Source organism: Schistocerca nitens, chromosome 4 (genome assembly GCF_023898315.1).
Source record: "Schistocerca nitens isolate TAMUIC-IGC-003100 chromosome 4, iqSchNite1.1, whole genome shotgun sequence".
Lineage (NCBI taxonomy): Eukaryota > Metazoa > Arthropoda > Insecta > Orthoptera > Acrididae > Schistocerca > Schistocerca nitens.
The window spans coordinates 611027517-611054256 of record NC_064617.1 but is presented as its reverse complement, the minus strand read 5'-3'; the positions used below and the strand labels follow the sequence as shown (position 1 = coordinate 611054256).

The window sequence follows — 26740 nt, the reverse complement described above, 5'->3', positions numbered from 1 at the left end:
TTATAGAAACTCAAATACATTCAAGGGATACAACATAACACTCTGCCACCATAAAAAATCAGAGATAAGACTGTGAGTTGTTTTCTTTGGCCAGCAATGCTAATGTTGCCACAGATAGTGTGGAGGCAATGACTGGGGGGTGCCAGTTAGGGTGGCCTGGTGTAGGATGTAAAGTTGATAGTCATGGAAATGGGGAAAAGAGCGGGTGGGTGGATTGTGCAGCCCATGTAAATCAGTATGGGAGTGGTAAGTGGAGAAGATGTATCACCCAGTATGTGCACATCGGGTGAGTCCGTGAAGTGCTCACTGTATGAAGGGAGCAGGCAAGTAGTGGAGAGCCAGGCAGCCATCATCAGTGAAATGCGTGTGCAGAGTTGTGGGGTCGACGTTATCAGGTAAGGTGAGAACTTCCCAGAAATGGTGTATTAGGGACTCAGGCAAGACCATGCAGTCATCATTGCCCTCTTTGACTACCAGCTCCTTTTCTATAACTGTGAGGCTAAAATCCTCCAGGTGGAAGCAGCATACATTGACTAGTGGCTGGAAAGGATGGGACGCAGTCAAAAAGGGAGGATGGTTGGGAGTAGGGGGAAAGTCACTGTGGGGATACAGTCTATATCAGGGGGCTCATTGATGAGATACCAGACAAGTTTCAGTTGGTCGATGGAGACCATGACTGGTTGGCAATTAACAAGAATGTCATAGGTTTTGGTGCTACATCAGACAAATCTATGCAGGCCTGAGAATAGGGGCTCAAGTGCAGTAAGGAGGGTATCAACATGCAGCATGATGGGGTTGCATGTGGATAGGTCTTTAGAGATGCAAATTTTAGGTGGTGTATGGGACGGAGGGAAGTGGAGAACATGAAGGTTGGCAATGCGATGCTGGATACTGCCAACCAAGCTGGGAATGGCGACTGCCAAGGGAAGGGGGGGGAGGGGGGCAGTCAGAAGAGATGAAATCACCAAGAAGGGATAGAGTCTCACTGTACAACATCTCGGTTACTGAGGCACTGAGATCTTGTTTATGTTTATGCACAGTGCAGATACCCAGCAGCATCCATGGGAGTGCGTCTGACCAGTCATCCCCTTGGCGCATAAGAGCGGACTTTAGGGTGTGATGCCACCTCTCAACAAGCCCATTAGCTTGAGGGGTAGGCAGTGGTTCTGTAATGGGTGATGCTGCATAGTTTACACAGTTTGGCGAACAGCAAGGACTAGAATTGCCTACCTTGATCCACAGTTGTGGATGCAGGGCAGCCAAAATGTGTAAAACAGGTAGACACAAGACCTCTGGCAACTGGTTCAGCAGTGTCATCTTGGATGGAGGTAGGCTCTACCCAAAGTGTTTCCTGCTCAACAATGGAGAGGAGGTAGCAGTAATTGCTGGATGGGTGAAGGGTAGTGATGAGGTCCACATAAACGTACTGGAAGTGTCTCTGCAGTATCTGGAAGGTGACTAGCAGGGGCTGAGTGTGCTGGATAGTTTTACATTCTGGCACAGTACACAGACCCTCGTCCACAGCTTGCAGTCTCACATAACATGCGGCCAAATGTATCGCTCAGTTATAAGGTGAGTAGTAGGTTTGACACTGGAGTGGGCAATCACAAATAATTCTGCAGAATTGTTGTGGGAAGAGCGAGTGTGTGCATCCCTGGATTGTGTCACAGGCGACAGGGAGGACTGAACCAGGGATGAACTTTGGCGCAATGGTGGCATCATTTAAGAGGTCTTGTAGCTGAGGGTCATCCTGCTGAGCCAGTGCGAGCTTGTCAAATTCGATCATGGCTGAGATGGCACCGAAGCATGACAGTCAGTGACTACATTGTCTGCCTCTTTCAAATGGCGGGTGCACTCATCCTAGGGTGGGCTCTGGGTGGTGTCAGCTAGGGGCCAGTGGTCCATGTAAATGGCAAGGGGGCCTCCTTCAATATCTTCTCTGAAATACCGCAGAGGTTCATAAACAGCCAGTACGTCCTGGTCATAAGCCAACCACATGTGCTGCGCCTCAGTCAGCTTACAGGAGAAGAAGTTCAAGGGTTGATAGGAGCCATTGACCTCTTACTGAAAGACAGCTCTTGTTGTAAATCGCTAGTGTCAGAGGTGATGGACAGGGGAGCTTCTGGAATAGGGTGAGCAAGGTGGCTGACTGAAACAGATCACTGGTGATTATTTGGAAAGCATGCTACATGTATGTGAACCATGTGAGCTTCCTGAGACCAGCTGGTTAAGGATTTGTGCTGGGCAGCAGCATGGGGCAAGAGAAGGTGATGCAAATTGGCTGTCCCGAGGAAATGGCACAGTTCATGGTAGTTGGATGGTGGTGGGAGTTTATGGATCAGCTCGGTGCACTCTGCAGTTGGACAGATGCCAGAAGCATTAATGATGTGGCCCAAGAAGGTGACCTGATGGAGTTGACATTTTTTAGTGTTGGTCACTACACTTCAAGAGTGACGTGTGGAGTGTGAGTCCTGGTCTGGGAAAAAGAAATGAGGATATCATCCAGATATGCATAACAAAAACAAAATTTTAAAAGCAGGCTGCCTGAAAAGTGCTGACAGGCTTTTCCAGTGTGTTTTAGTCAGTAAGGCATAAAAAGTAACTCAAACAATCCAAAAGTTGTGGTTATAGCATTCTTGTGACTGTCATCAGTATCTGCAGATATGCCTTCTTGCAATCAATTAGAATGAACGCTTTAGCACTGGCAAGATAGTGAAGTCTTGAATAATAGAGACTGGGTAATTGTCCATGACTGTGTGAGCATGTAAGGCATGAGAGTCCCCACAAAGTCTGGCCGAGCTGTCCTCCTTAGGGATGAGGCTGATAGCTGAAGTCCAGCTGCTATCTGATGGGCAAACAATGCCAGTTTGTAACAACTCATCCACTGCTGCCTTTGCCATGTGGAGGCAGTAGGGGCTTGTGTGGGGTGCTGACTAACCGGCAGGCTGACATTAATGTGGTGCACCATGCCGTTGTTAATGGTTGACAAGACAAAAAGATCATGCAGGGTGGAACCACTGGTTGAGAGTTTGCCACTGGGGGCCATGTGGTGGTTGGTGTTCCAAGTGTCAGAAATGACACTGGGCATCAACTACAGGCTGGAGCTGGGTTGCCTGAGCAAGGTGGTAGTCTGCGCATGTGCTGTGCGGTCAGTGAACTGCGGAGGTTCACACAGCGCAGCAGGCAGTGCCATGTGCAGGCTCTGGCTCAGCCCAGGAAGTGGTGCTGTCAAATGGCAGCTGCAGAATGGAGCCGGGCTACCCAGGTCAGGTTGGTGTGTGCACATGTACTGTGTGGTCAATGAGCTGCGGAGGTTAGGTCATGGTACAGCAGGCACTGGCTCAGCACGTGCAATGGCATAATGCATAAGTGCAGGTGCAGCACTGATGAGGCTGTTCTGCGCAGTCACAGTGTACAGGTACATAAAGGAAAAGCCCTAATACACTACAATAAAAGTTATTACCAATGACAATAAACACTAGTGAGGCCACTGTAAGCATCAGCAAAGAGATATTTTGCTATGCCGGAAGGCGAAAGACAAATGGTGGAAACATTTTTCAATTTTTTTGACAATTATTAGAGAGACTCTTCCTTTAGTTCTCGTGGCAAGAAGATGTATTTCTTGTCATACAGTATTGTCTGAGTAATAATTTTATGAAAATATGAAATCTGAGAGTTCGTTTTTATGCAAAACCACGAAAGTTTTCTTTTCTTGTGCGCATTATCCCAATGTTATGCCACTATAACTGCCTGCATCAGACGAGGACATCCGATTAAGAATCAATATTGTACACACGGTCACAAATGAGAACTTATTATGGTGGGAGGAGAACCATTTAACCAACTTGTGTAAATATCAACAGCAAAGCGAATACAGGAATCGATGTAAGTTAAAAGTGAGACATTGCATTAGCTTAAAAATCTATAAGGGATCAAAGTGATAAAAACTGTGAATAAAATTAATTTATCCAATTATTTATATTATATATACTTTTTTAGTATAAATTCACACAACTGGTGACCTGGTGAAATGACATTGAGAAAGCCATCAAACCAGTTGTGTAAATTATTCAAAATTATTTATGACATTGTATGAAATTTTTTTTTGCATGTACCAATTATTTTCAAATTTTCATGTGCAACATCGTGACTAGGAGAAAAATAACCAGAACCAGAAATTATTGTGGATAAAGTAACCAATTCAGAAGGGAATCAAAAGCGAAACCGGAATTCATGGAAAATTTTGGAAATACGCTGTTTGTTTCATCGCAGCAGAGGTAGGACTGCTACGCAACTGCTTGCTTAGCTATGTTTGGTAGCATCACCTGCACAGTAATTAGACATCCTTTACCATGATTTCCCTTCCTAAATGTATTGTAGTGAATTTTTCAGAAATTTTACTTAATGACTAGTGAGAGAAAAGTTCGAAGTTTTTGTGTCATAATATTTTGTGTGTCATAAAAGTAGCCAATTAAAGCTTGACAACACGTAAATCATATGTTTAAATTTACAAAAGTAATATATTTCAGTATTCTGTTTTCCAAAATTTTTAATCTTAACATTCAATCAAAAGGGCACAAAAATCAGTTTCCATTATTGTTGACAATGGCAAAAATGAAATGAGCCAAGATGGCGTACAATTGCAAGACAGATCAATTGAAACACCAGAGCCATTTCTTCCTCTCTTAGCCATATAAATAGTTCGGAGATGAACATAACCAAAGTGACAAGTGCTAGTGAGCTTTCACAGAGCTCTAACTTTGATGATACATTGATGACAACAGCTGAGACTACATCACATATCTCAGCAAGCAACATTCTGCTTACACTGGACAACATAGAAAGAACACATAACATGTTTTTTGATGACACTTTACCATCACCCATCACACAAAATCCAAATGCTGACTTACAAAGTACAGTTGTTATCAACCAAAGCACATTAGATAGCAACCAAAATAGTGCACTTGCCATGATACTTCAAAAACTTGAAAGATTGAGCACTGAAATAAAAAATACAAACAACACTTTGCGAACAGACATAAATACAAAATTTGACATTCTGGCACAAAACCTTACCATAGTCACATGACATAAACAACATGAAACAAGAGCAAAAACAAGTTTTAAAAGATTTTCAGGATGTAGTCACACAACAGATCAGTGATTTGATAAAGAATTTTCGCAAGGAAATGAGTGTAAAATTTAGTGACATGGAAAAACAGCTAAAGCAAGATGTACTTTCAGAAATAAACAATGACACTACGAAAATAAATCAGAAATTAGACACTCTCAACGAGCAGAATGATACAGTAGAGCAACAAATAAAAGCGATTAAAGGCACACACACAAACTTGGAACCTACACAAACACAGTTAACTTCCACAGTAAAGAACATCTCTACCATAGTGAACAAACTGCATAAGGATTACAAAAATATACCAATAGCTATTGATGAACTCACTTTAAAAGTAGCATCACTTGAAATCGAATCAGTCTGTGCCAAAAAGGAAAGAGACAAAGTTAATTAAAAATTTACCTCATGTAATTTCAAAAGCTGAAGTAGGTACTTTGGACAAAACCAGTATTGCAGCGGAAAAGGTAGAGAAGGAATGTAGATAAAGCAATGGTGTAGTTGAAAAAGTTATTCAGCACAAGGAAAATGATATTATCGACAAAGTGAACACCAATTTGCAAGCTACAGAGTGATACAAAGACACAAGTTCTATACATACACAAAGTGCCAGCCACAGCAAACCAAAGTAATGTATGCACACAGATGCCTGCAGTAATGACAGAATGCAGAGTGTAAGTTTACAGGGCATGACACCAGAACCAGTACCTACAAGAAATGTAAATAATTATGACAGCTATGTAAAAACAGCACAAAATGCAAACAGCTTGTCCACTATATTTGCTGAGGAAGGTCTATTAAAACACTGTCAATTCCTAATGTTTGCGAGTGAAGGTAAGAAGATGAATCCTGTTGTATTTGTTAGTGCTTTTCGACATGTGTTTCCTAGAAATTGGATGGAAGCACAAAAGATGAGATTTGTTGTTGGGTACATGCAAGGTGATGTATTTTTGTGGGAAACTGAGGTAGCTGAGCATTGTGCCACATATTTACAATCTTAACAGGCATTTCTTGACAGATACTGATCAGAAGCCATACAGGAGAGGCTCAGGCGAGAGGTTTTTAATCCCGCCTCTTTTAATAGCAAATATGGTAGCTTGCGAGGGTATTTTGAGAAGTATCTCAATAAAAGATGTTATTGGGCAAATCTTATTTCTTGTGTTGATGTTTTAAACATTTTAAAAAGTTGTTTTCCATCACACATTCGTGAGAAATTATTTAGTACACCCGAACATGACAAAGAACATCTTCTATCCATTTTAGAGTCAATCGATCTAATATATGAGGAGAAAGTAATAACAAATAGAGTGTCAGACAGCCAAACACCACAACAACATAACTTGAATGGTCAGTACAAAAAGCCAGATGCGAACATACAGCAAGGCTGGTAAGCGCAACTGCAAGGATACATTAACCGTGATAATGGATAAGGGAATGAAAATGGCAGGAACAAGAGATTTAAACAAAACTTTCCATATAACAGGAACGATTACCATCCACAAGCTAATTTCCATCCCTCCTCTCACAACTATTCACCGCATGTAAATAAAAACAGTCAGCTGTACCAAAGGCCAGCACGAGGCAACAATAATACCATGCCGCACGCCATACCGCATCCAACTTTTGCCGAGCAGAATCACAATGAGGCAACATTCCACAACAGCCATATGAACACACAAGAAAGCATGTCACGAACTGGAAATGATACACACTGGGGAAACAATCACACAGTACAACTGACAGAAACTGTCCAGTGTACCGAAGTAGATCAGACTACACTGCAGGAAAACTTGAATCAGTTGTAGTCAAGCCCCATACTATAGACATTATAAGCGATGGAGGCAAATCAGATTTTCAAACATGTTTCATACGATTTGATGAGCAAGGAGACATAAAAGATGATCTATACCAACATGAACTAGGACCGACGAAAAATACACCAGAAGAACAAACGCAAGCAGTAGTCAGGGTGAAAATTTTTGGTATAGACACACAGTTAATACTTGATAAAGGGTCCATAACTAATTTAATGTCTGAAGCATTTTTCACAGAATTAAAAAGACGGAATAAATTTCCTGTTCTGCCAGTACAAAATTGCGAAGTACAAACTGCTAACGGCGGCAAAACCAAGTTAGTAAACCACCAAGCTCTTATCACCGTGCATGTTGAACAATTTTCTGTGCAGTGTAATTTTGTAATAGTAGACAAACTTATAGTCAGCTGCTTGATAGGTATGGACAAATTTAGAACCAACAAAACTCAAATAGACATAGGTAATGGTAAGTGTCATTTCTTTGGGAAAGACCAAAGATTTTCTGTCAGCCTGATTACACACCAGAGAGGTATGACACAGTAAACCCAGAATCCCATCTCACTGGACAGTATTCATATCCCACTATGTATTTGTTGAACAAATGTGATAACAAACACAAGACTGGCACTGAAGTTAACCAGGAATTAGTAGACCAAAAACTGAATGAAACAAATATTCTAGATGCTACACAATGACAAGAGCTTTCTGACTTACTTTTTAAATATGCAAAGGTTTTTAGTAAGAATCCAGGAGTAATCAAAGATTATGAACATAAAATTAATGTCTATCCTCATGAAACATTTTGTGTTATGTCTTACCCTATACTGTGGGCAAAGTGTGAAGCAGTTAAGCAGGAAATTAATAGAATGTGTGAATAAGGAATCATACAGCCATCATTTTCACCATACTGCAGCCCAATACTACCAGTTAGAAAACCTGATCGATCAGTATGACTAGTTTTAGATGCTAGAGGCATAAACAAAATCCTAGTACCAGTAAGAACAAAACCAGATAATTTTGATCAACAATTGCTAAAATTTCATAACATCAAATATTTCAGTACTCTTGACCTTAAAAAATTCTACTAGCAAATAAAGTTACAAGAGGAGAGCAGAAAATACACAGCATTTGTCTGCAATGGCAGGAGTTATGAATTTCAAGTTCTACCCTTTGGCTTAAACATTAGCACAGGCATATTTATATCAGCTTTGGACTGTGTCTTAGGACCGGAATTGCTCAGTAAAGTTACCGTTTATGTTGATGATATGTTAATAGGCCCATCAACTTGGGCATAACACATCAGTATAATGGAAAAGGTATTTCTGAGATTTACAGAGTACAAAGTAACAGCAAATCTTAAAAAAATCCAACTTTGGCAAAGAGCAAGTAAAATTTTTTGGACATATCATATCAGAACATGGTATTACCAGGCCAAAAGAAACTAGATGCCATACATAACTGCCCACCCCCAAGGAACAAAAAACGATTGAAAGCATATTTAGGAATAACCTCCTTTTTCCAAAAATTTACACCACAACAGCTTATGAATAGCGATGCCCTACTTAACCTGTTGAGAAAGAATACACCTTAGCTATGGATGAGAGATGCCAGGAGGACTTTACCAAAATTAAAAATGCATTAATATCAGCAAACATTTTGAGTCATCCTCACATGTCTAAGGACTTTTGTTTAAGCACGGGTGCCTCATTTGAGGGGCTGGGGGCATGTTTGTTTCAGATACAAGAATAAGAAGAAGGAAAAACAGTACCCAAAGTCATCAGCTTTGTCAGCAGAACTTTATCGGAGGCAGAAAGAGCATAAGAGCATATTCCATATCAGAACCGGAAAGTTTAGCAGTAGTTTGGGCGTTTAAGAAATTTGAGTATTTTCTTTGGGGTAAAAACACTAAGATCTATTGTAATCATCAATCATTATCTTTCCTCTTAACATGTAAACTGTTACAATGAAGACTAGTGAGGTGGTGTTTGTACCTGCAGGAATTCAATTTTGAAATAATATACATAAAAGGCAGTCAGAATATTATCGTAGATGCACTATCCAGATTACCGCAGGAACTAGACAAGTTCAGTGAACTGCCTGAACACAATTTAGAAATCCGAACATTATTGATGTAAAGTAATACACAAAAATCAGACTACAAAAAATTTTGTAGACAGATGGGAATGATACAACACCAAGACAATAGGTGGAAAAAGGTAATACAAAATCTCAACCAGAATACAAACCATAAAGTAAGTAAATGGTATCAGTTATATAAAGGCATTTTGTTTCACCAGAAGCAAGGAAGTTCTAACCATTGGTGTGAATGCATTCCAGAGTATGGGGACACTATGGAGTAACAAAATGTAAAGACAAGATTTCCAAACTTCGTTACTTTCCTAATTTACGACGACATATTTCACAAATATTGAAAAAGTGTGCTATTTGCTGAAGAACAAAACCATCCAATATGACATTACAGAACTACACTCCATACTAACCAAAACTCCACTGGAAATGGTTTCTCTGGATATCGCACGGCCATATCCTAGAGCAAAAGATGGTGTCAAATACATAATAGCTCTTTATGATATTTTCACAAAATACATCAAACTTTATGCTATCAAAATCACTACAGCCAGTAGCATCTTAAGGCGGATTGAAGATGATTATTTATGAAGAGTGGGGAAACCCAAAGTCAAATTAACAGACAATGCAGTCTATTTTGTGGGAAGAAAATGGAAACAATTCATGAATACACAGGACATTAAACACATCTTGGTAAGTTTTTTCCACCCAGAAGCAAGTTCCATGGAGAGGGTGTTTAAAGAATTCAATAGATTTATAAGGACATACACTCCTAATAAGCATTCACAATGGATTGAATAAGTGACTCCATTTATGCAAATAACAAACAATCTCCCCCACACTTCCACAGGTTTCGCTCCTAATGAACTTATGTTTAACAGAAAGCAAACTGACGAATGGGAATCACCCACACCAAAATTACCTATTAAAGAGTTAACTTTACAGGATAAAATCAAACATACAGTAATTACACTAGAGAATAGAGCAGAATACATAAAGAGAATATACGACAAAAAGTTAAAATGAGTTACTCATTTTTTCAAGGGGCAACGAATCCTCTTGAGAACACATCCCAAATCGACAAAGGTCAGTAAACTAAATAAAAAATGGCAATTGCCATACTCTGGGCCCTATATTATTGCAAAAATACCTTAACCTGGAACTTATAGGTTTGGTATATGAAAGAACGGGGAGAGACAATGGTCTCCACCCTCACAGACTTAAAGGCATTTCACGAGTAGTGCCACAGTATCACAGCAGTTTTTTTTTTACTCATAAAATATAAGTAAATGTCATAGTTTTATAAGTAAAAATTTTTATTATGTGTATTTTTAAATGAAATGTGTATTTTCTTGCTTTGTAAGCAAAGACAAACATTTGACTAGTAGGAAGTGTAAAAACACAGCTTCATGCAATGCGAAATGCAAACTGGAGCAGCGTATGACTCAGCTGTGTGCGCTCAACAATGCATGCTTACATCAGTACTAGGGAAGAGACATTGACCTTGCACAAGCACAACAGGCTAACTCATGGTGCAACCACATCGAAAGGCGAAGCTACACAAGTATCAAGCCCAATTTCAAAATAAATAATAACACATAACAACTACATTTACTATCAGGGAATGAAAGAATATAATATTACATTTATATCAACATGCGAAGTTGTGTCAATAGTAAGGTACATACATTGTAACTAGAATTAAAAGAAATCATTACAACGAAACATACAGGACATGTCAGCTAACAAAAAGATAAGGTACTGTAGGAGATGTCAAAGTAACTTCCTTTGCAGTAAATGAATAAAAGGAATACAAATAAATATATAAAGAAATAAGAATGAAATATGAGAAATGTCTGTGAATGAATGTGATGACCGAGTATATGCATGGCCTATGAGCTATGAAACACAATTAGTTTTTAAGTTAGTTATAAGTTTTTTACATTGCAGTGACCAGAGCATTGACACGGCACAGAAGAAGAGATTTACGATGGATAGTACGGCACTCACAAGGGAACCTCCCCATCACACCCCCCTCAGATTTAGCTATAAGTTGGCACAGTGGATAGGCCTTGAAAAACTGAACACAGATCAATCGAGAAAACAGGAAGAAGTTGTGTGGACTATGAAAAAAATATGCAAAATATACAAACTGAGTAGTCCATGTGCAACATAGGCAACATCAAGGATAGCATGCGCTCAGGAGTGCCGTGGTCCCGTGGTTAGCGTGAGCAGCTGCGGAACGAAAGGTCATTGATTCAAGTCTTCCCACGAGTGAAAAGTTGAATTTTTTATTTTCTGACAATTATCAGAGTTCAGGCACTCACACATAATCAACTTCAATCTCCAAAATTCCAGGACATGTTCAGATTTGCTTGGACATATGCAGGATTTGATGGTCTACACACGGAAAAATTTGAAAACATTAAAAACATATGTTTTGAAATAGCACAGGAAAAACTGTGCGACTGTGAAACTGTTGAATTCATTTGCTGCAGCTTATGTGACAAACTCTTATGTTTTCATCACTTTTTTGGGAGTGATTGTCACATCCACAAGAAAACCTAAATCGGGCAAGGTAGAAGAATCTTTTTACCCATTCGCCAAGTGTACAAGTTAGGTGGGTCGACAACATATTCCTGTCATGTGATGCACATGCCGTCACCAGTGTCATATAGAATATATCAGATGTGTTTTCCTGTGGAGGAATCAGTTTACCTATGACCTTGCGATCAAATGTTTTCGGTTCCCATTTGAGAGGCACGTCCTTTCGTCTACTAATCGCACGGTTTTGCAGTGCGGTCGCAAAACACAGACACTAAACTTATTACAGTGAACAGATATGTCAATGAACGAATGGACAGATCATAACTTTGCGAAAATAAATAAAATAAACTTTACACTCGAGGGGAGCCTTGAACCTAGGACCTCTCGTTCCGAAGCTGCTCACGCTAACCACGGGACCACGGTGTTCCTGAGCTCACATTCTCCTTGATGTTGCCTATGTTGCGCATGGACTACTCAGTTTATATATATATTGCTTAATTTTTTCATAGCTCCACACAACTTCTTCCTGTTTTCTCGATTGATCTGTGTTCAGTTTTTCAAGGCCTATCCACTGTGCCAACTTATAACTGAATCTGAGGGGGGTGCTGCGATGGGGAGGTTCCCTTGTCAGTGAGAAAGTGACACTAAAGCAGGAGTGGAAGCACAAATGACCATACACAATAATGTGTGGAGCGCTAACAGCTCTTGCCCAGCCAACAAACATATTTCATGCGCACGCGCACAAAGACTGGCAATGTTGCCAGAAGGACAAGCACCAGCTTTCGCAGTGCTGTCATGTAAATTACTTAGTGAATTACCATTCCGTATGTATGTTGTGTATTTCCTGTAAGATAATGTGTAAGCAAGACAAGCTGACATTTCCAACCCAAAATACAAAGAAAAATAGGCCAACAAATAAAGGTCATTGTACCCCTTTTGGCAAAAATTTTGATTTAAGCTCTACGGGTGTATAAAAAACACTGTGCGCCTCCATTGCATGTCACCATACAGTATGGGGGCAATTGTATAGGTATATAAGGAAAAGCCCTGACATGCTACAATAAAAGTTATTACCAATGACAATAAATACTAGTGCGGCCACTGTAAGCGTCGGCAAAGTGATGTTTTGCTATGCAGGAAGGTGAGAGGAAAATGATGGAAACTATTTCAATTATTAGAGGGGCTCTGTCTTTAGTTCTTGTGGCAAGAAGACGTATTTCTTGTGATACAGTATGTTGTCTGAATAATAATTTTATGAAAATATGAAGTCTGAGAGTTCATTTTTGTGCAAAACTACAAAAGTTTTCTTTTCTTCTGCACATTATCCCAATGTCATGTCACTGTAGCTGCCTGCATCAGAAGAGGAAGTCTGATTAAGAATCAATATTGTACACACGGTCAAAAATGAGAACTAATTATGGTGGAAGGAGAACCATTTAACCAACTTGTGTAAATCTCAACAGCAAAGTGAATACAGGAATCTATGTAAGTTAAAAGTGAAATACATTGCACCTATAAGGAATCAAAATGATAAAACTGCAAAACAAAAATTAATTTGTCCAATTAGCCAGCCACGGTGGCCGAGCGGTTCTAGGCGCTTCAGTCCGGAACCGCACGACTGCTACGGTTGCAGGATGTGTGTGATGTCCTTAGGTTAGTTAGGTTTAAGTAGTTCTAAGTTCTAGGGGACTGATGACCTCAGATGTTAAGTCCCATAGTGCTCAGAGCCATTTGTCCAATTAATTATATTATATATACTTTTTTTAGTATAAATTTGCACAGCAGGTACAAAGTAGGAGGCAGCATACTGCACAGGTACATACATGACACAACAGGCATCATCTGACATGGGCACAGAGACACAAGGGAGGCGAGCGACAGTAGCACAAGTGTGGTGCAGATGACAACAGGTGGCAAAGGAGAGGGCACAAAATAATCAGTAGGCAATGTTCTGACCTGGATAAATGGTGAGGCAGGGCCGACTGTGTCAGGTGCCTTGAGGTGTCAGGTGACACGTGCAGTTTGCAAGCATAGTTGGTACATGAGGAACGGAATTTCTTGAGGGTGGATCGAGCCTCTGTGGGTTCTGTCTGTGCTGTTTGGATGCAGCTGGGTAGGGATGCAGTGTCCTGTTGGAAGTGAGTGAGTGTCTCTTGCATGTTCATATTTGCAGTAAAAGGTCAGTGCAGTCCACACAGTGTTGTATGTACTGTTGTGTGGGACAAAGGAGTGTCAGTGTCATTGTATTGGGGCAGTGAGGCAGCCAAGTGCGTGTACTGTCAGTAGTGCAGTCAGGAAGCATGTTAGTGAGCTTGTTTGCATGCAGTAATGGCACAAGATGAAATACCTTAGCAAATCAGCACCCAGGACTGGCCCCTGGATGTAGCAGTCTGTGTCTGGATGTCCCTAACACCAATAGGAGAGCCACTAGCAGCCATCAAGCTATAACATTTCTCTAACTACTCGTAATAATGGAATTGATTATAGTTACGTTTTATCTGCTGCATTTGTGGTCCTGAGAACATTAAGGTCACTGTAACACAACTACTGGATGGTTGATTAAATTTAATCTTGTATTGACTTTGTTAATTTTTATTATAGCTTCAAAATAAAATAAAAGTATTATTACAAAGGCAAAGAATACTTACAATACAAAAGGAGCAGATACATGCTCACTGCTCAAAAACTAACACCAGACTGACTCTCTATGCCAACATGGCAGTCACTATTTATAATTTCTTAACAATCCCAAACAATCCTCGGCATTGATTGAAATTGTTTTTTGATTAATTAACAATTAAAATGTACATATAAAAACTGAAAATACATATATAAACATATGTCTGCTCAGAACAATAAGTACACTACAATATTAGTACATGTCTGTTATTTCATTCGAGAATAAACTCTCAAATAAGGAATTACAATAATACATTTATATTTTCTATTAATTACTGGAGACTCCTTTCACAGGAATTATTCTCTTCATTTACAGAGGTTCTACACTTTGTACTGAAATAGATTAAACAGTTATTTTCTCAGTCATAAGTTTTTCTAGACGAGTTACATATTTTGTCTACATGTGCGATCCTGAATTAGACTGGGAAATGTTCATTTTAAATAGGCCTTAATGGGCTGTTACATTTCAAAGCAAAGATGGAAGTTTTCACACGTAGGCAAGGCAGGCATGTGAGGTGCCATGCAGGTCTGCAGTCCAGTGTCAACCAGAAAATGTAGCCCAATGATGTGGTCGAGGGCATACAGATGGTTGGCCAGAGTGACATCAGAGGCCAGTGAGCAGGCGGCGACTTTGTGTGTGTCGAGATGGCTTTCTCATTGTTCACAGGTCAGGGTGATGATAGGTCAATGACAGCAGTGTGCGATGTCACAGAAACACACATAGTAACAACAGCAATGAGACTGAGCATCCACAGCTGCCAACACCGGGAGTGACAGCTGCTGCCGAGTTTGTTTTGTAAACACAGGGAATGGTTGCTGCTGTGACAGCAGCATTGGGCAGGGCTGCAAGCACTCAGTGACTGTCAGTGGCTGCAGGAGATCATGCACATGACAGTGCAGTATGCATATCCATACAATTCTATGGGAGCTTTGTTGATATTATGTCCATGTCGAGAAATGGAGATAATACTGTTGGTCACGGATAGGCAGGTGTCAGGTGACTGGTTACTAGTGGTGTGTAAAGTCATCTTCACCTGGGATGGGAGTTTTATGATACATATTGTCCACAGCACCTCATTGGGAATGATGCCTGGGTCTATTTTGTTGTGAAGATGCTGCCACAATTCAGAGGGGCTTCCATCCTGTAAATTCTCAATGTAAAGTACCTGGTGTAGTTTTTCTTAAGGAGTCTAGGAGAGGCATTATAAGAACATTGTTTTGGTGGTCTCATACTTGTCCACAGATGCACTGCAAGGATGGTGTAAAACATAATGTCAACATGGGTGCCAACGTGGCTGATTAGAGAGACATACTTTGTGTGATCTGTGATGACAGCATAACACAACAGAGGAGTGATGGCAACATGGTCATTAAATGAATTTGCACCATTTTAGTGTTCACTCAAAGTTTGGGGTCACCAATGTGGAACTCTGGTAAATAGTGATAGTGAATGACAGATGACACAGTGGTATGGAGTACATAACACACTTTAAATCATAAAAACTCGATACATGTAAGCATACACAACATAAGTCACCTGAGTCTCAGAGCAAACTGAATTGTGACCATCAACTCTGAGAGATAAGACTTTGAAACTTTCCGCTAGCCAGTGCTGCAAACATTCCCACATATTAAATATGTTCTTCAGCAAATTCACTTGTTACTTGGATGTACTTGGGAAAGATGTTTGCAAGGGACACCATCTTATAACTATCACAGGACAAGAACTAGCATGAATTATAATCTATATTGTGTAATTTAGGATTATATCATGCTCCCACAGAGAATGTTGCCCACATTACTGTGAAGATGGTGTTATCCTGTGGGTGGTGCAATAAGCTTTGGTCAAAACATTCTGTGAGATATGTTAATACGGAGCTTGGAGAATCACTCAGCAGTAAGGGACGTCCACATGTGGGTGAAAATTATCCAGTGTTGTGAGTCAAATATGTCAGATCTGACAAGGTTAGCACTTCATTGCTTTTGATATGAAGTTGAAGCCAAAAGTATGCAAACTGACCACATGAGTATCTATTCATTCCCAGTTACATCCAATGTTTCCAATGCATCTTTATCACCCAAAAGTCAGATAGTGGTGTAAATACTGTTGCAGTTGAAACAGCTACAACCAAGGTAAAATGTAACAGGCTTAACATTATCACGAATATGTAAGAAAAATCTTTTTTTATTATTATTATGGACGTGATAATCTGTTTTGCCTCCTCCCATGAACCATGGACCTTGCCGTTGGTGGGGAGGCTTGCGTGCCTCAGCGATACAGATAGTCGTACCGTAGGTGCAACCACAACGGAGGGGTATCTGTTGAGAGGCCAGACAAACATGTCGTTCCTGAAGAGGGGCAGCAGCCTTTTCAGTAGTTGCAAGGGCAACAGTCTGGATGGTTGACTGATCTGGCCTTGTAACAATAACCAAATCGGCCTTGCTGTGCTGGTACTGCGAATGGCTGAAAGCAAGGGGAAACTACGGCCATAATTTTGCCCGAGGGCATGCAGCTTTACTGTATGATTAAATGATGATGGCGTCCTCTTGGGTAAAATATCCGGAGGTAAAATAGTCCCCCATTCGGATCTCCGGGCGGGGACTACTCAAGAGGATGTTGTTATCAGGAGAAAGAAAACTGGCATTCTATTGATCGGAGCGTGGAGTGTCAGATCACTTAATCGGGCAGGTAGGTTAGAAAATTTAAAAAGGGAAATGGATAGGTTAAAGTTAGATTTAGTGGGAATTAGTGAAGTTTGATGGCAGGAGGAACAAGACTTCTGGTCAGGTGACTACAGGGTTATAAACACATAATAAAATAGGGGTAATGCAGGAGTAGGTTTAATAACGAATAGGAAAATAGGAATGAGGGTAAGCTACTACAAACAGCATAGTGAACACATTATTGTGGCCAAGATAGATGCGAAGCCCACACCTACTACAGTAGTACAAGTTTATATGCCAACTAGCTCTGCAGATGACGAAGAAATTGAAGAAATGTATGATGAAATAAAAGAAATTATTCAGATTGTGAAGGGTGATGAAAATTTGATAGTCATGGGTGACTGGAATTCAGTAGTAGGAAAAGGGAGAGAAGGAAACGTAGTGGGTGAATATGGATTAGGGCTAAGAAATGAAAGAGGAAGCCACCTGGTAGAATTTTGCACAGAGCACCAATTAATCATAGCTAACACTTGGTTTAAGAATCATGAAAGAAGGTTGTATACATGGAAGAGCCCTGGAGATACTAAAAGGTATCAGATAGATTATATAATGGTAAGACAGAGATTTAGGAACCAGGTTTTAAATTGTAAGAAATTTCCAGGGGCAGATGTGGACTCTGACCACAATCTATTGGTTATGACCTGTAGATTAAAACTGAAGAAACTGCAAAAGGGTGGGAACTTAAGGAGATGGGATCTGGATAAACTGAAAGAACCAGAGGTTGTACAGAGTTTCAGGGAGAGCATAAGGGAACAATTGACAGGAATGGGGGAAAGAAATACAGTAGAAGAAGAATGGGTAGCTTTGAGGGATGAAGTAGTGAAGGCAGCAGAGGATCAAGTAGGTAAAAAGACAAGGGCTAGTAGAAATCCTTGGGTAACAGAAGAAATATTGAATTTAATTGATGAAAGGAGAAAATATAAAAATGCTGTAAACGAAGCAGGCAAAAAGGAATACAGACGTCTCAAAAATGAGACTGACAGGAAGTGCAAAATTGCTAAGCAGGGATGGCTAGAGGACAAATGTAAGGATGTAGAGGCTTATCTCACCAGGGGTAAGATAGATACTGCCTACAGGAAAATTAAAGAGACCTTTGGAGATAAGAGAACCACTTGTATGAACATCAAGAGCTCAGATGGAAACCCAGTTCTAAGCAAAGAAGGGAAAGCAGAAAGGTGGAAGGAGTATATAGAGGGTCTATACAAGGACTATGTACTTGAGGACAATATTATGGAAATGGAAGAGGATGTAGATGAAGATGAAATGGGAGATACGATACTGCGTGAAGAGTTTGACAGAGCACTGAAAGACCTGAGTCGAAACAAGGCACCCAGAGTAGACAACATTCCATTGGAACAACTGACGGCCTTGGGAGTCCTGACAAAACTCTACCATCTGGTGAGCAAGATGTATGAAACAGGCAAAATACCCTCAGACTTTAAGAAGAATATAATAATTCCAATCCCAAAGAAAGCAGGTGTTGACAGATGTGAAAATTACCGAACAATCAGTTTAATAAGCCACAGCTGCAAAATAATTCTTTACAGACAAATGGAAAAACTAGTAGAAGCTGACCTCGAGGAAGATCAGTTCTGATTCCGTAGAAATATTGGAACACGTGAGGCAATACTGACCTTACGACTTATCTTAGAAGAAAGATTAAGGAAAGGCAAACCTACGGTTCTAGCATTTGTAGACTTAGAGAAAGCTTTTGACAATGTTGACTGGAATACTCTCTTTCAAATTCTAAAGGTGGCAGGGGTAAAATACAGTGAGCAAAAGGCTATTTACAATTTGTACAGAAACCAGATGGCAGTTATAAGAGTCGAGGGACATGAAAGGGATGCAGTTGTTGGGAAGGGAGCAAGACAGGGTTGTAGCCTCTCCCCGATGTTATTCAATCTGTATATTGAGCAAGCAGTAAAGGAAACAAAAGAAAAATTTGGAGTAGGTATTAAAATCAATGGAGAAGAAATAAAAACTTTGAGGTTCGCTGATGACATTGTAATTCTATCAGAGACAGCAAAGGACCTGGAAGAGCAGTTGAACAGAATGGACAGTGTCTTGAAAGGATGATATAAGATGAACATCAACAAAAGCAAAACGAGGATAATGGAATGTAGTCGAATTAAGTCGGGTGATGCTGAGGGAATTAGATTAGGAAATGAGACACTAAAAGTAGTAAAGGAGTTCTGCTATTTGGGGAGCAAAATAACTGATCATGGTTGAAGTAGAGAGCATATAAAATGTAGACTGGCAATGGCAAGGAAAGCGTTTCTGAAGAAGAGAAATTTGGTAACATCGAGTATAGATTTAAGTGTCCGGAAGTCATTTCTGAAAGTATTTGTATGGAGTGTAGCCATGTATGGAAGTGAAACACGGACAATAAATAGTTTGGACAAGAAGAGAATAGAAGCTTTCGAAATGTGGTGCTACAGAAGAATGCTGAAGATTAGATGGGTAGATCACATAACTAATGAGGAAGTATTGAATAGGATTGGGGAGAAGAGAAGTTTGTGGCATAACTTGACCAGAAGAAGGGATCGGTTGGTAGGACATGTTCTGAGGCATCAAGGGATCACCAATTTAGTATTGGAGGGCAGCATGGAGGGTAAAAATCGTAGAGGGAGACCAAGAGATGAATACACTAAGCAGATTCAGAAGGATGTAGGTTGCAGTAGGTACTGGGAGATGAAGAAGCTTGCACAGGATAGAGTAGCATGGAGAGCAGCATCAAACCAGTCTCAGGACTGAAGACCACAACAACAACAACAAGCTGTTTTGACTCCATACCAATTACAGCCTATACAATTTTCATGAAGAGTTCATATTCCTGGATCTGAGAGAGTCAAATTGTAAGACTTATTGTGTTTGGCTTTCATCCCAAGAATTTCTGCCAACTTTTGCTTAATGATTTTTCTGACATTCTCCCAGCATAAGTGGATGACATCTTCTAATATTTACCCTCCATTGCTGGTGGCACAAAGAAGTCAAGTCCATGGCCAGAGATGGTATTTACATGTCTTGCCAATGTCTGAGGGCCTTTCTCTTGTCAATACTGCTGTGGTTCTACCTTTGTTACCTGCAACACTCATCTGTAGCACCATGGGAACTCCGGATCCATTCCTTGAGCTTTTCTTCTTCCTTGTTAAAACTATGTTCATTTTTATGAATTTCAATTGTTTCCCTGAACATATGGGAATGGCAGCAGAGAGAACCAAATGTTGGAAAATTTTATTACATGATCACATTCACATAGCATGTGCTCTGCCAGAGTTGATTTCTCCACCTCTCCAACTTTGCAGTATTGTTCACATTTGATGATTCTGGTACTAATGGATCATTTGGTCAAACTTGTATGTTTCATGAGTGTATTAATCATTCCAAAACTAAAGAAGGTGTATGATCAATAGTGCTCACAAGCATAACATGTGAGCTGCATCACCTTGGGCATAAGATGCAATACCAGGAATATGTGCTTAGAATTAATGGGTACTCCACCAGTTTGATAAAGAGTTCATGAAACCTTACATCTGGAGAAGTGACAATTCACATTACTGAATCATGCTTTCAGTTTAGTAAAAGTTTGTACCTGATTACTGATCACACAGTAACTTCATTCACATCGCAGCTATGCATCTGTGTTGGTGTGGTGTCTCCACTGACGAATGTTTATTATTGCTTATATGGCACTGTTGTTCAGTTTTAATTTGAATGCAAACCCAAGAACAAAGAAGTGTGTGTGTTTTCCCAGCTGGTGAATGACTATTGTTTCTTATACTGTTGTTTGGCTTTAATTTTAATGTAAATTGAAGAATGAAGAAGAAATTAATCAAAGCATATTATTTAGGAATAAAGCAGATGACTCACCAAAGGCAGAAGCACTGCGTCATCGATAGGTACACAAACAAAAGGCACAGAGCTTTGTTAGATTTCAGAATAAACTTACTTTTTCAAGCTTACAGGAAAAACATGCACACTAATACACATATACACTCACTCACATGCATATGCCTGTCTCCCTACAATGTACTCAGTCAACTGGTGGGCACATTATTTCACATGCTATGGCATGAGATAGCAGCATACAACTAGTTGGCATGAATTGGGTGGGGGTGTCCACACACACACACACACACACATACACTATTGGGTGGGGTGGGGGGGGGGAGGATGGGGGACAGTGAGGTTATGGGAGCAAAGGACATGCTGCATCTCTGCAGCTCAGCAAAGCTGATGGTAGTCAGGAGGATCCAGATGGCACAGATTGTGAAGCTGCCATTGAAATCTCACATGTTGTGCCCTGCTGCATGTTGTGCCTCTGGATGGTCTACCTTGTTTCTGGTAACAGTTTGGCAGTTGCCATTTGTTCTACACGACAGCTGGCTGATTGTCATACCAATTTAAAATGCTGTATCGTGGTTGCAGTAGAACTGGTATATAACATGGCTGCTTTCACAGGTGGCAAGGCCTCTGATGGGGTAGGATAAACCTGTGATAGGAATGGAGTAGGTGGTGCTTGGTGGGTAGTTTTGGCAGGTCTTGCATCTGGCTCTTCCTCAATGGCATGGTCTCTGTGGCAGGTGATTGTGGTTGGGAGAGACATAGGGATGGACTAGGATGTTTTGGAGGCTGGGTGGGAGGCAGAACAGCACTTTGGGAGGGGACATAAGTATCTTGTGGCTGATGATAGATAATTAAAGCTTTGACGAAAGATGTGGTTCAGTCGTTCCATTCCTGGGTGGTACTGGGTGACAAGAAGGGTGCTTCTTTGTGGCTGGTTCTTGGGATGGATGTGAGGATTAGGTGTGTGTATGGATACAGCACAGGAGATCTGTTTGTGTATTAATTGTGGAGGGTATTGCCTGTCTGCAAAGGCCTTTGTGAGGTCTTCAGCATATTGGGTGAGGGAATTCTTGTCACTGCAAATGCATATGCCACAGGTGGCCAGGCTGTATGGGAGGGAGTTTTTGGTAAGAAACGGCAGGTAGTTGTCAAAGTTTAGGTACTGTTGGTGGTAGGTGGTTGTGATGTGGACCAAGCTGTCGATGCAGCCATCTGGGAGGAGAGGATCAACATCTAGGGAAGTGGCACAATGGGTGGAGGACGGCCAGGTGAAGTAGATGGGAGAGAAGGTGTTGAGATTGTAGAGGAATGAGGGTAAGGTGTCCTGGCTTTGGGTACAGGTCATAAGGATGTCATCAATATACCTGAACCAGGCCAAGGTTTTGGTGTTTTGGGAAACTAGGAATGTTTCCTCTATGTGGTCCATGAAGAAGTTGGCACAAACAGATCTCCTTGCCATATCCCCACACACAACTGATCCTAACATCTATCTCAAGAACAAGCCACAAAGAAGTGCCTCCCTTGTCACCCAATACCATCCAGAACCAGAACAACTGAATCATGTCCTTTTTCAGGGCTTTGATTATCTATTATCATGCCCTGAAATGAGGGACATCCTACCCAGAACACTTCCATCCCCTCCCAGAGTGGTGTTCCAATACCCACCCAGTCTGCACCCCTATGCCACTCCCACCCCCAATCCCCTGCCACAGGGGTCATGCCCTTGATGAAGATCCAGGTGCAAGACCTGCACAGTCCACCCATCCAGCATCACCTAGTCCAGTTCCATTACAGGTTTATCCTACCCCATCAGTGGCCATGCCACCTATGAAATCAACCTTGTTGTATATCAGCTCTGTTGCAACCATTGCACAGTGTTTTGCATTGGTATGACAACCAACCAGCTCTCAACTAGAACGAATGGGCACCACCGAACTGTTGCCAAAAACAAAGTGAACCACCCAGTGGCACAACATGCAGCAGAGCGCAACTTGCAAGATTTCAATGGCTGCTCCACAACCCATGCCATCTGGATCCTCTCCACCACTACCAGCTTCTCTGAGCTGCACAGATGGACATTACCCTTACAGCACATATTTGCTCCCGTAACTTCCCTGGCCTAAAACTAAGATAACTTGCTGTCACCCCCCCCCCCCCCAAATCCAATAGTGTGTGTGTGTGTGTGTGTGTGTATGTGTGTGTGTGTGTGTGTGTGTGTGTGTGTGTGTGTGTGTGTGTGTGTGTGTGTGTGTGTGTGTGTGTACACCATACCCCATCCCAGCACCCCCTCCCAGTTTGTGTCAGCTAGTTGTATGCTGCTATCTCACACTCTAGTCTGTGATATCACATAGCCAGCCATCTGCCACCTGCTCCCTTTACCTGCACCCTCCACAGTCTGATAGATGCTCCCCCCAACCCCCTCCCTGCCAAGAAAGAGCTGGCAATTGACTGAGCACAATGTAGAGATTTGCATGTTTTTCCTTCAAGCTTGAAGATGGAAGTTCATTCTGAAAGTTAGCAAAGCTCTGCACCTTTCATTTGTGTACCTGCTGATGACACAGTGCTTCTGTGTTTTGGTGAAGTTGTTTCCTTTATTCCTAAATAATTCATAATTATCAACCAGAACCTTCTGTACATTATAATCTAAGCATAAGTACTATTTACAGCTGGGAAGGAAACAAATGGACATATTATTACAACCCTAGTATCATGAGAATGAAACAGAATTGTTCACTATTTTATTTCATTTTCAATGAAAATTAGGTAAAATTGTTATACATATGGTTGCTACTATATATTAATACATAACAGTCAAACCATTTACTCATATGTAACACTATTTATTCAAGATGCACTCATAATGGTAAAATAATGTCAAGCAATTGAAATTAAAGGATCATTATCATTCATATATTCCTAACCTCTTCTTCATGTTGATTAATTCATCAGGGTCAAAATTTGGATCACATGCATCAACATTTTTATCTGATGTTTTTACAGGAAGTTTCTCATTTTCACATGCATTAACATTTTTATCTGATGTTTTTACAGGAAGTTTCTCATTTTCCTTCATAGATTGTTTGGCATGTTCAGATTCTTGTAGTTTCTGCTAGAAATTAAAAGTTAATGTCAAAAATGATTGCCATTTATGTGCTTCATGGAGAGCAATTTTTTCAAAGTCATTTTGATACAAATATGATACTGATCTTATTTACACACGAATTTCAAAACTCCAAGTGAAAGATTCATTAACAATACTTTAAAAAACCTGCACTGGACACAACTTCTTATATCTTTAAAAAGCAGTTAAAAAAGAGTAATTTTTGCTGATGACACAAGGATACTAGGTAAAGGTCCACATTCAAACTTCTAAGATACAGTTCAGATGTAAGTTCAATGCATCTACAACTGGTGCACAGAAAACAGTTGTCGATGTCTTATTCTGATGAAGATTCATATTATGCAATTTCAAGCAAGTAAATAATGGACAACTAGCAGCAAAGTTATGAAAAGGATAGATTAATACTCACCATATAGTGGAGAAGCTGAGTTGCAACTAGGCACATCAAAATGGTTACTAAACATCTAATTTTTCGGCCACAACAAAGATGATTTTCTGGCTGAAAGATTCTGTCTATAGTAGTCTTTTTGTAGAGTCTGTTTATGACCAATAATCTCTGCAATATGGTCAGTAGCAATCTATACTTTTCACAATATTTCCATTATTCCACCCTGAATTTTCCATTGTTTAAATTCAACTAGCATCAAAGTTAGGTTTTAACAGTCATAAACTAAGTGATACACTGTGCATAAAATTCCTTGTTCTCCCCTAGAAAGTCATTTTATGTGGAGATTTCAATATTGATTTCATCTAGGCACTTACACTTATTGATTTCCAGCTTTGGTATGTTCTCCAAAACAATATTTTTAATAAGAATAGCAGGGCATAATATAATAGTGAGAGATAATTAATTTCAAAATCCAACTGCCTTACAATTAATAGATGTGAGTCCAATAATAAATAAATCTGGATGGTCAAATGGCAGCACTGATGCATCCCATTAATGAGGTGTAGAGAGAATGGAAAAGTGCAGCTGTACAGAATTATACAGTTGTCTCGGTCACACTATTCGGGAAGAATTTACTGAAAGAACAATGGGAATAAGTTTACCAGAGGCATTTGGCATGTGAATGACATAATTCTTTCACAAAAATATTCTAATAACTATATGAATCCAGTTTCCCTTAACAAAAGATAAGGAACATTTACAGTGGGAGCCTAGAGGAAGAGTGACTAACAGCTGGGACCAAAGTATCTTCTGCCAGGAAGATAAATAATTTTACTTCATGTAGATTATTAGATCTAATCAAGAGACAAACATGCACTATTAGCAGTTTTGCAAAATTCCTCACAATATGAAAAAGATTAAAACTCACACAAAATTAAAAATGCCTCAGAAAAAATGGCAGTTTGGAGAATTATTAGGTACAAAATAAATAAACTCAATGAGCCAAATCATATTCAAGTCCTTGGTAACAGTAACACCAAAGAAGATGGTTTTAAATTCAGATCATTAGCCCCTAAGTTCAACAAATTCTCCCTGTAGGTAGCTGAAGGCACAAAGACTGGAAATGAACCATCAGGAGCAGATTCATTAGGCATGCTTGCATATTCCATCAGCAGAACTAACTTTTGACATCCTCTCCATGGCTTATCATTGTAACAATTCAATAACATGAGTCTAAAAGACTGAAAAATGTGATATGAATTAGGATGGATTCCTACTCAGCTTACAGAAAAAGTATTGAGTGGCAGATAGGAAAATTATTACGCCATCACACAAAGTCATTTCTATATTTCAATATCAATAAACTTTACCAACAGCTATACACTTAAAGATATTTTATTTTACTCTGAAAGCAACCAGTTTTGGTAATTAATTTTGTCTTCTTCAGGCCCCATACATTTTTTTTCAAATCAACAAGCTTATTGTATAGTGCCATAAGTTCGTTGATTTGAAAAAAAAAAATATATGAAGCCTGAAAATCACAAAGTGAATTGCTGAAACTGGTTGCTTTCAGAACAAATTAAAATATCTTAAAATGAACAGCTGTTGGTAAAGTTTATTGACATTGAAAAGTACATACCACCCGGCGTCCTGTAGTTGTAATGGACCAACAGAGATTGAAAGTCCTATCTTCTAGAAACACACACTTTCACATGCACTAAAACATGCACAACTCATACTCACATGGCCACCATCATCTCGGGCACAGAGGCCTAGCTGCAGGAAGTAACGAGTTTCAGTTGGGGTGGTAGTGAGGGTACAGAAGAGAGAAGAGGTGGGGTGGGGGGAAGAATTGTGATTTATTCATCTAATATCACATATATGCTAATTTTTTCAGTAGAGTTAAATACTGTTAACACAGTTTCACTGGTACAAAACTGTAGTCAATAAGATAGAGCAGTATTTAAACATTGATTTAACTTTTTGTGAAAAGATACCCATATTTACATCACAAGGCAACTGATAACCTACATCCTGCTCAAATATTGAGTTCACCTTTCATGAAATCTTGAACTGAGTAGTAGAATTGCTGAAGTAGAGCATAATGTAGCTTTCTTTTCAGTGAATCTAGGCCCATACTCAGAATGTTCTTGGCTTTTAGTTCATTGTAGTTTTTCATTCCCATATACTGGGGAGTCAGAGCATATAAGTTTAAATTATGAGCAGGGAACATAAAATTATCTTTATTTCTTGTATTATAAGTGTGATTAAAACAGCTTGCCTTGCATAGTTATATGGGAATACAACCAAGTGACGTCATTGACAACCATTGATATTTCAACAGGGTCACTCCTTGCCTTGACAGGGTGTGTTCCTATCAAAATATTGGGGTGTGTCGAT

At 40.0% G+C, this 26740-nt stretch overlaps 1 protein-coding gene across 1 annotated transcript in view; it reads right to left on the bottom strand.

Moving 5' to 3' along the window:
• Positions 1-26740, bottom strand: part of LOC126253155 (tropomyosin-like) — a 293413-nt gene that overhangs the window by 84336 nt on the left and 182337 nt on the right. Inside the window, exon 6 of the mRNA XM_049954313.1 lies at positions 23753-23940. Within this exon, the coding sequence (XP_049810270.1) occupies positions 23753-23940 (188 nt within the window). The remainder of the gene's footprint in view (positions 1-23752; positions 23941-26740) is intronic.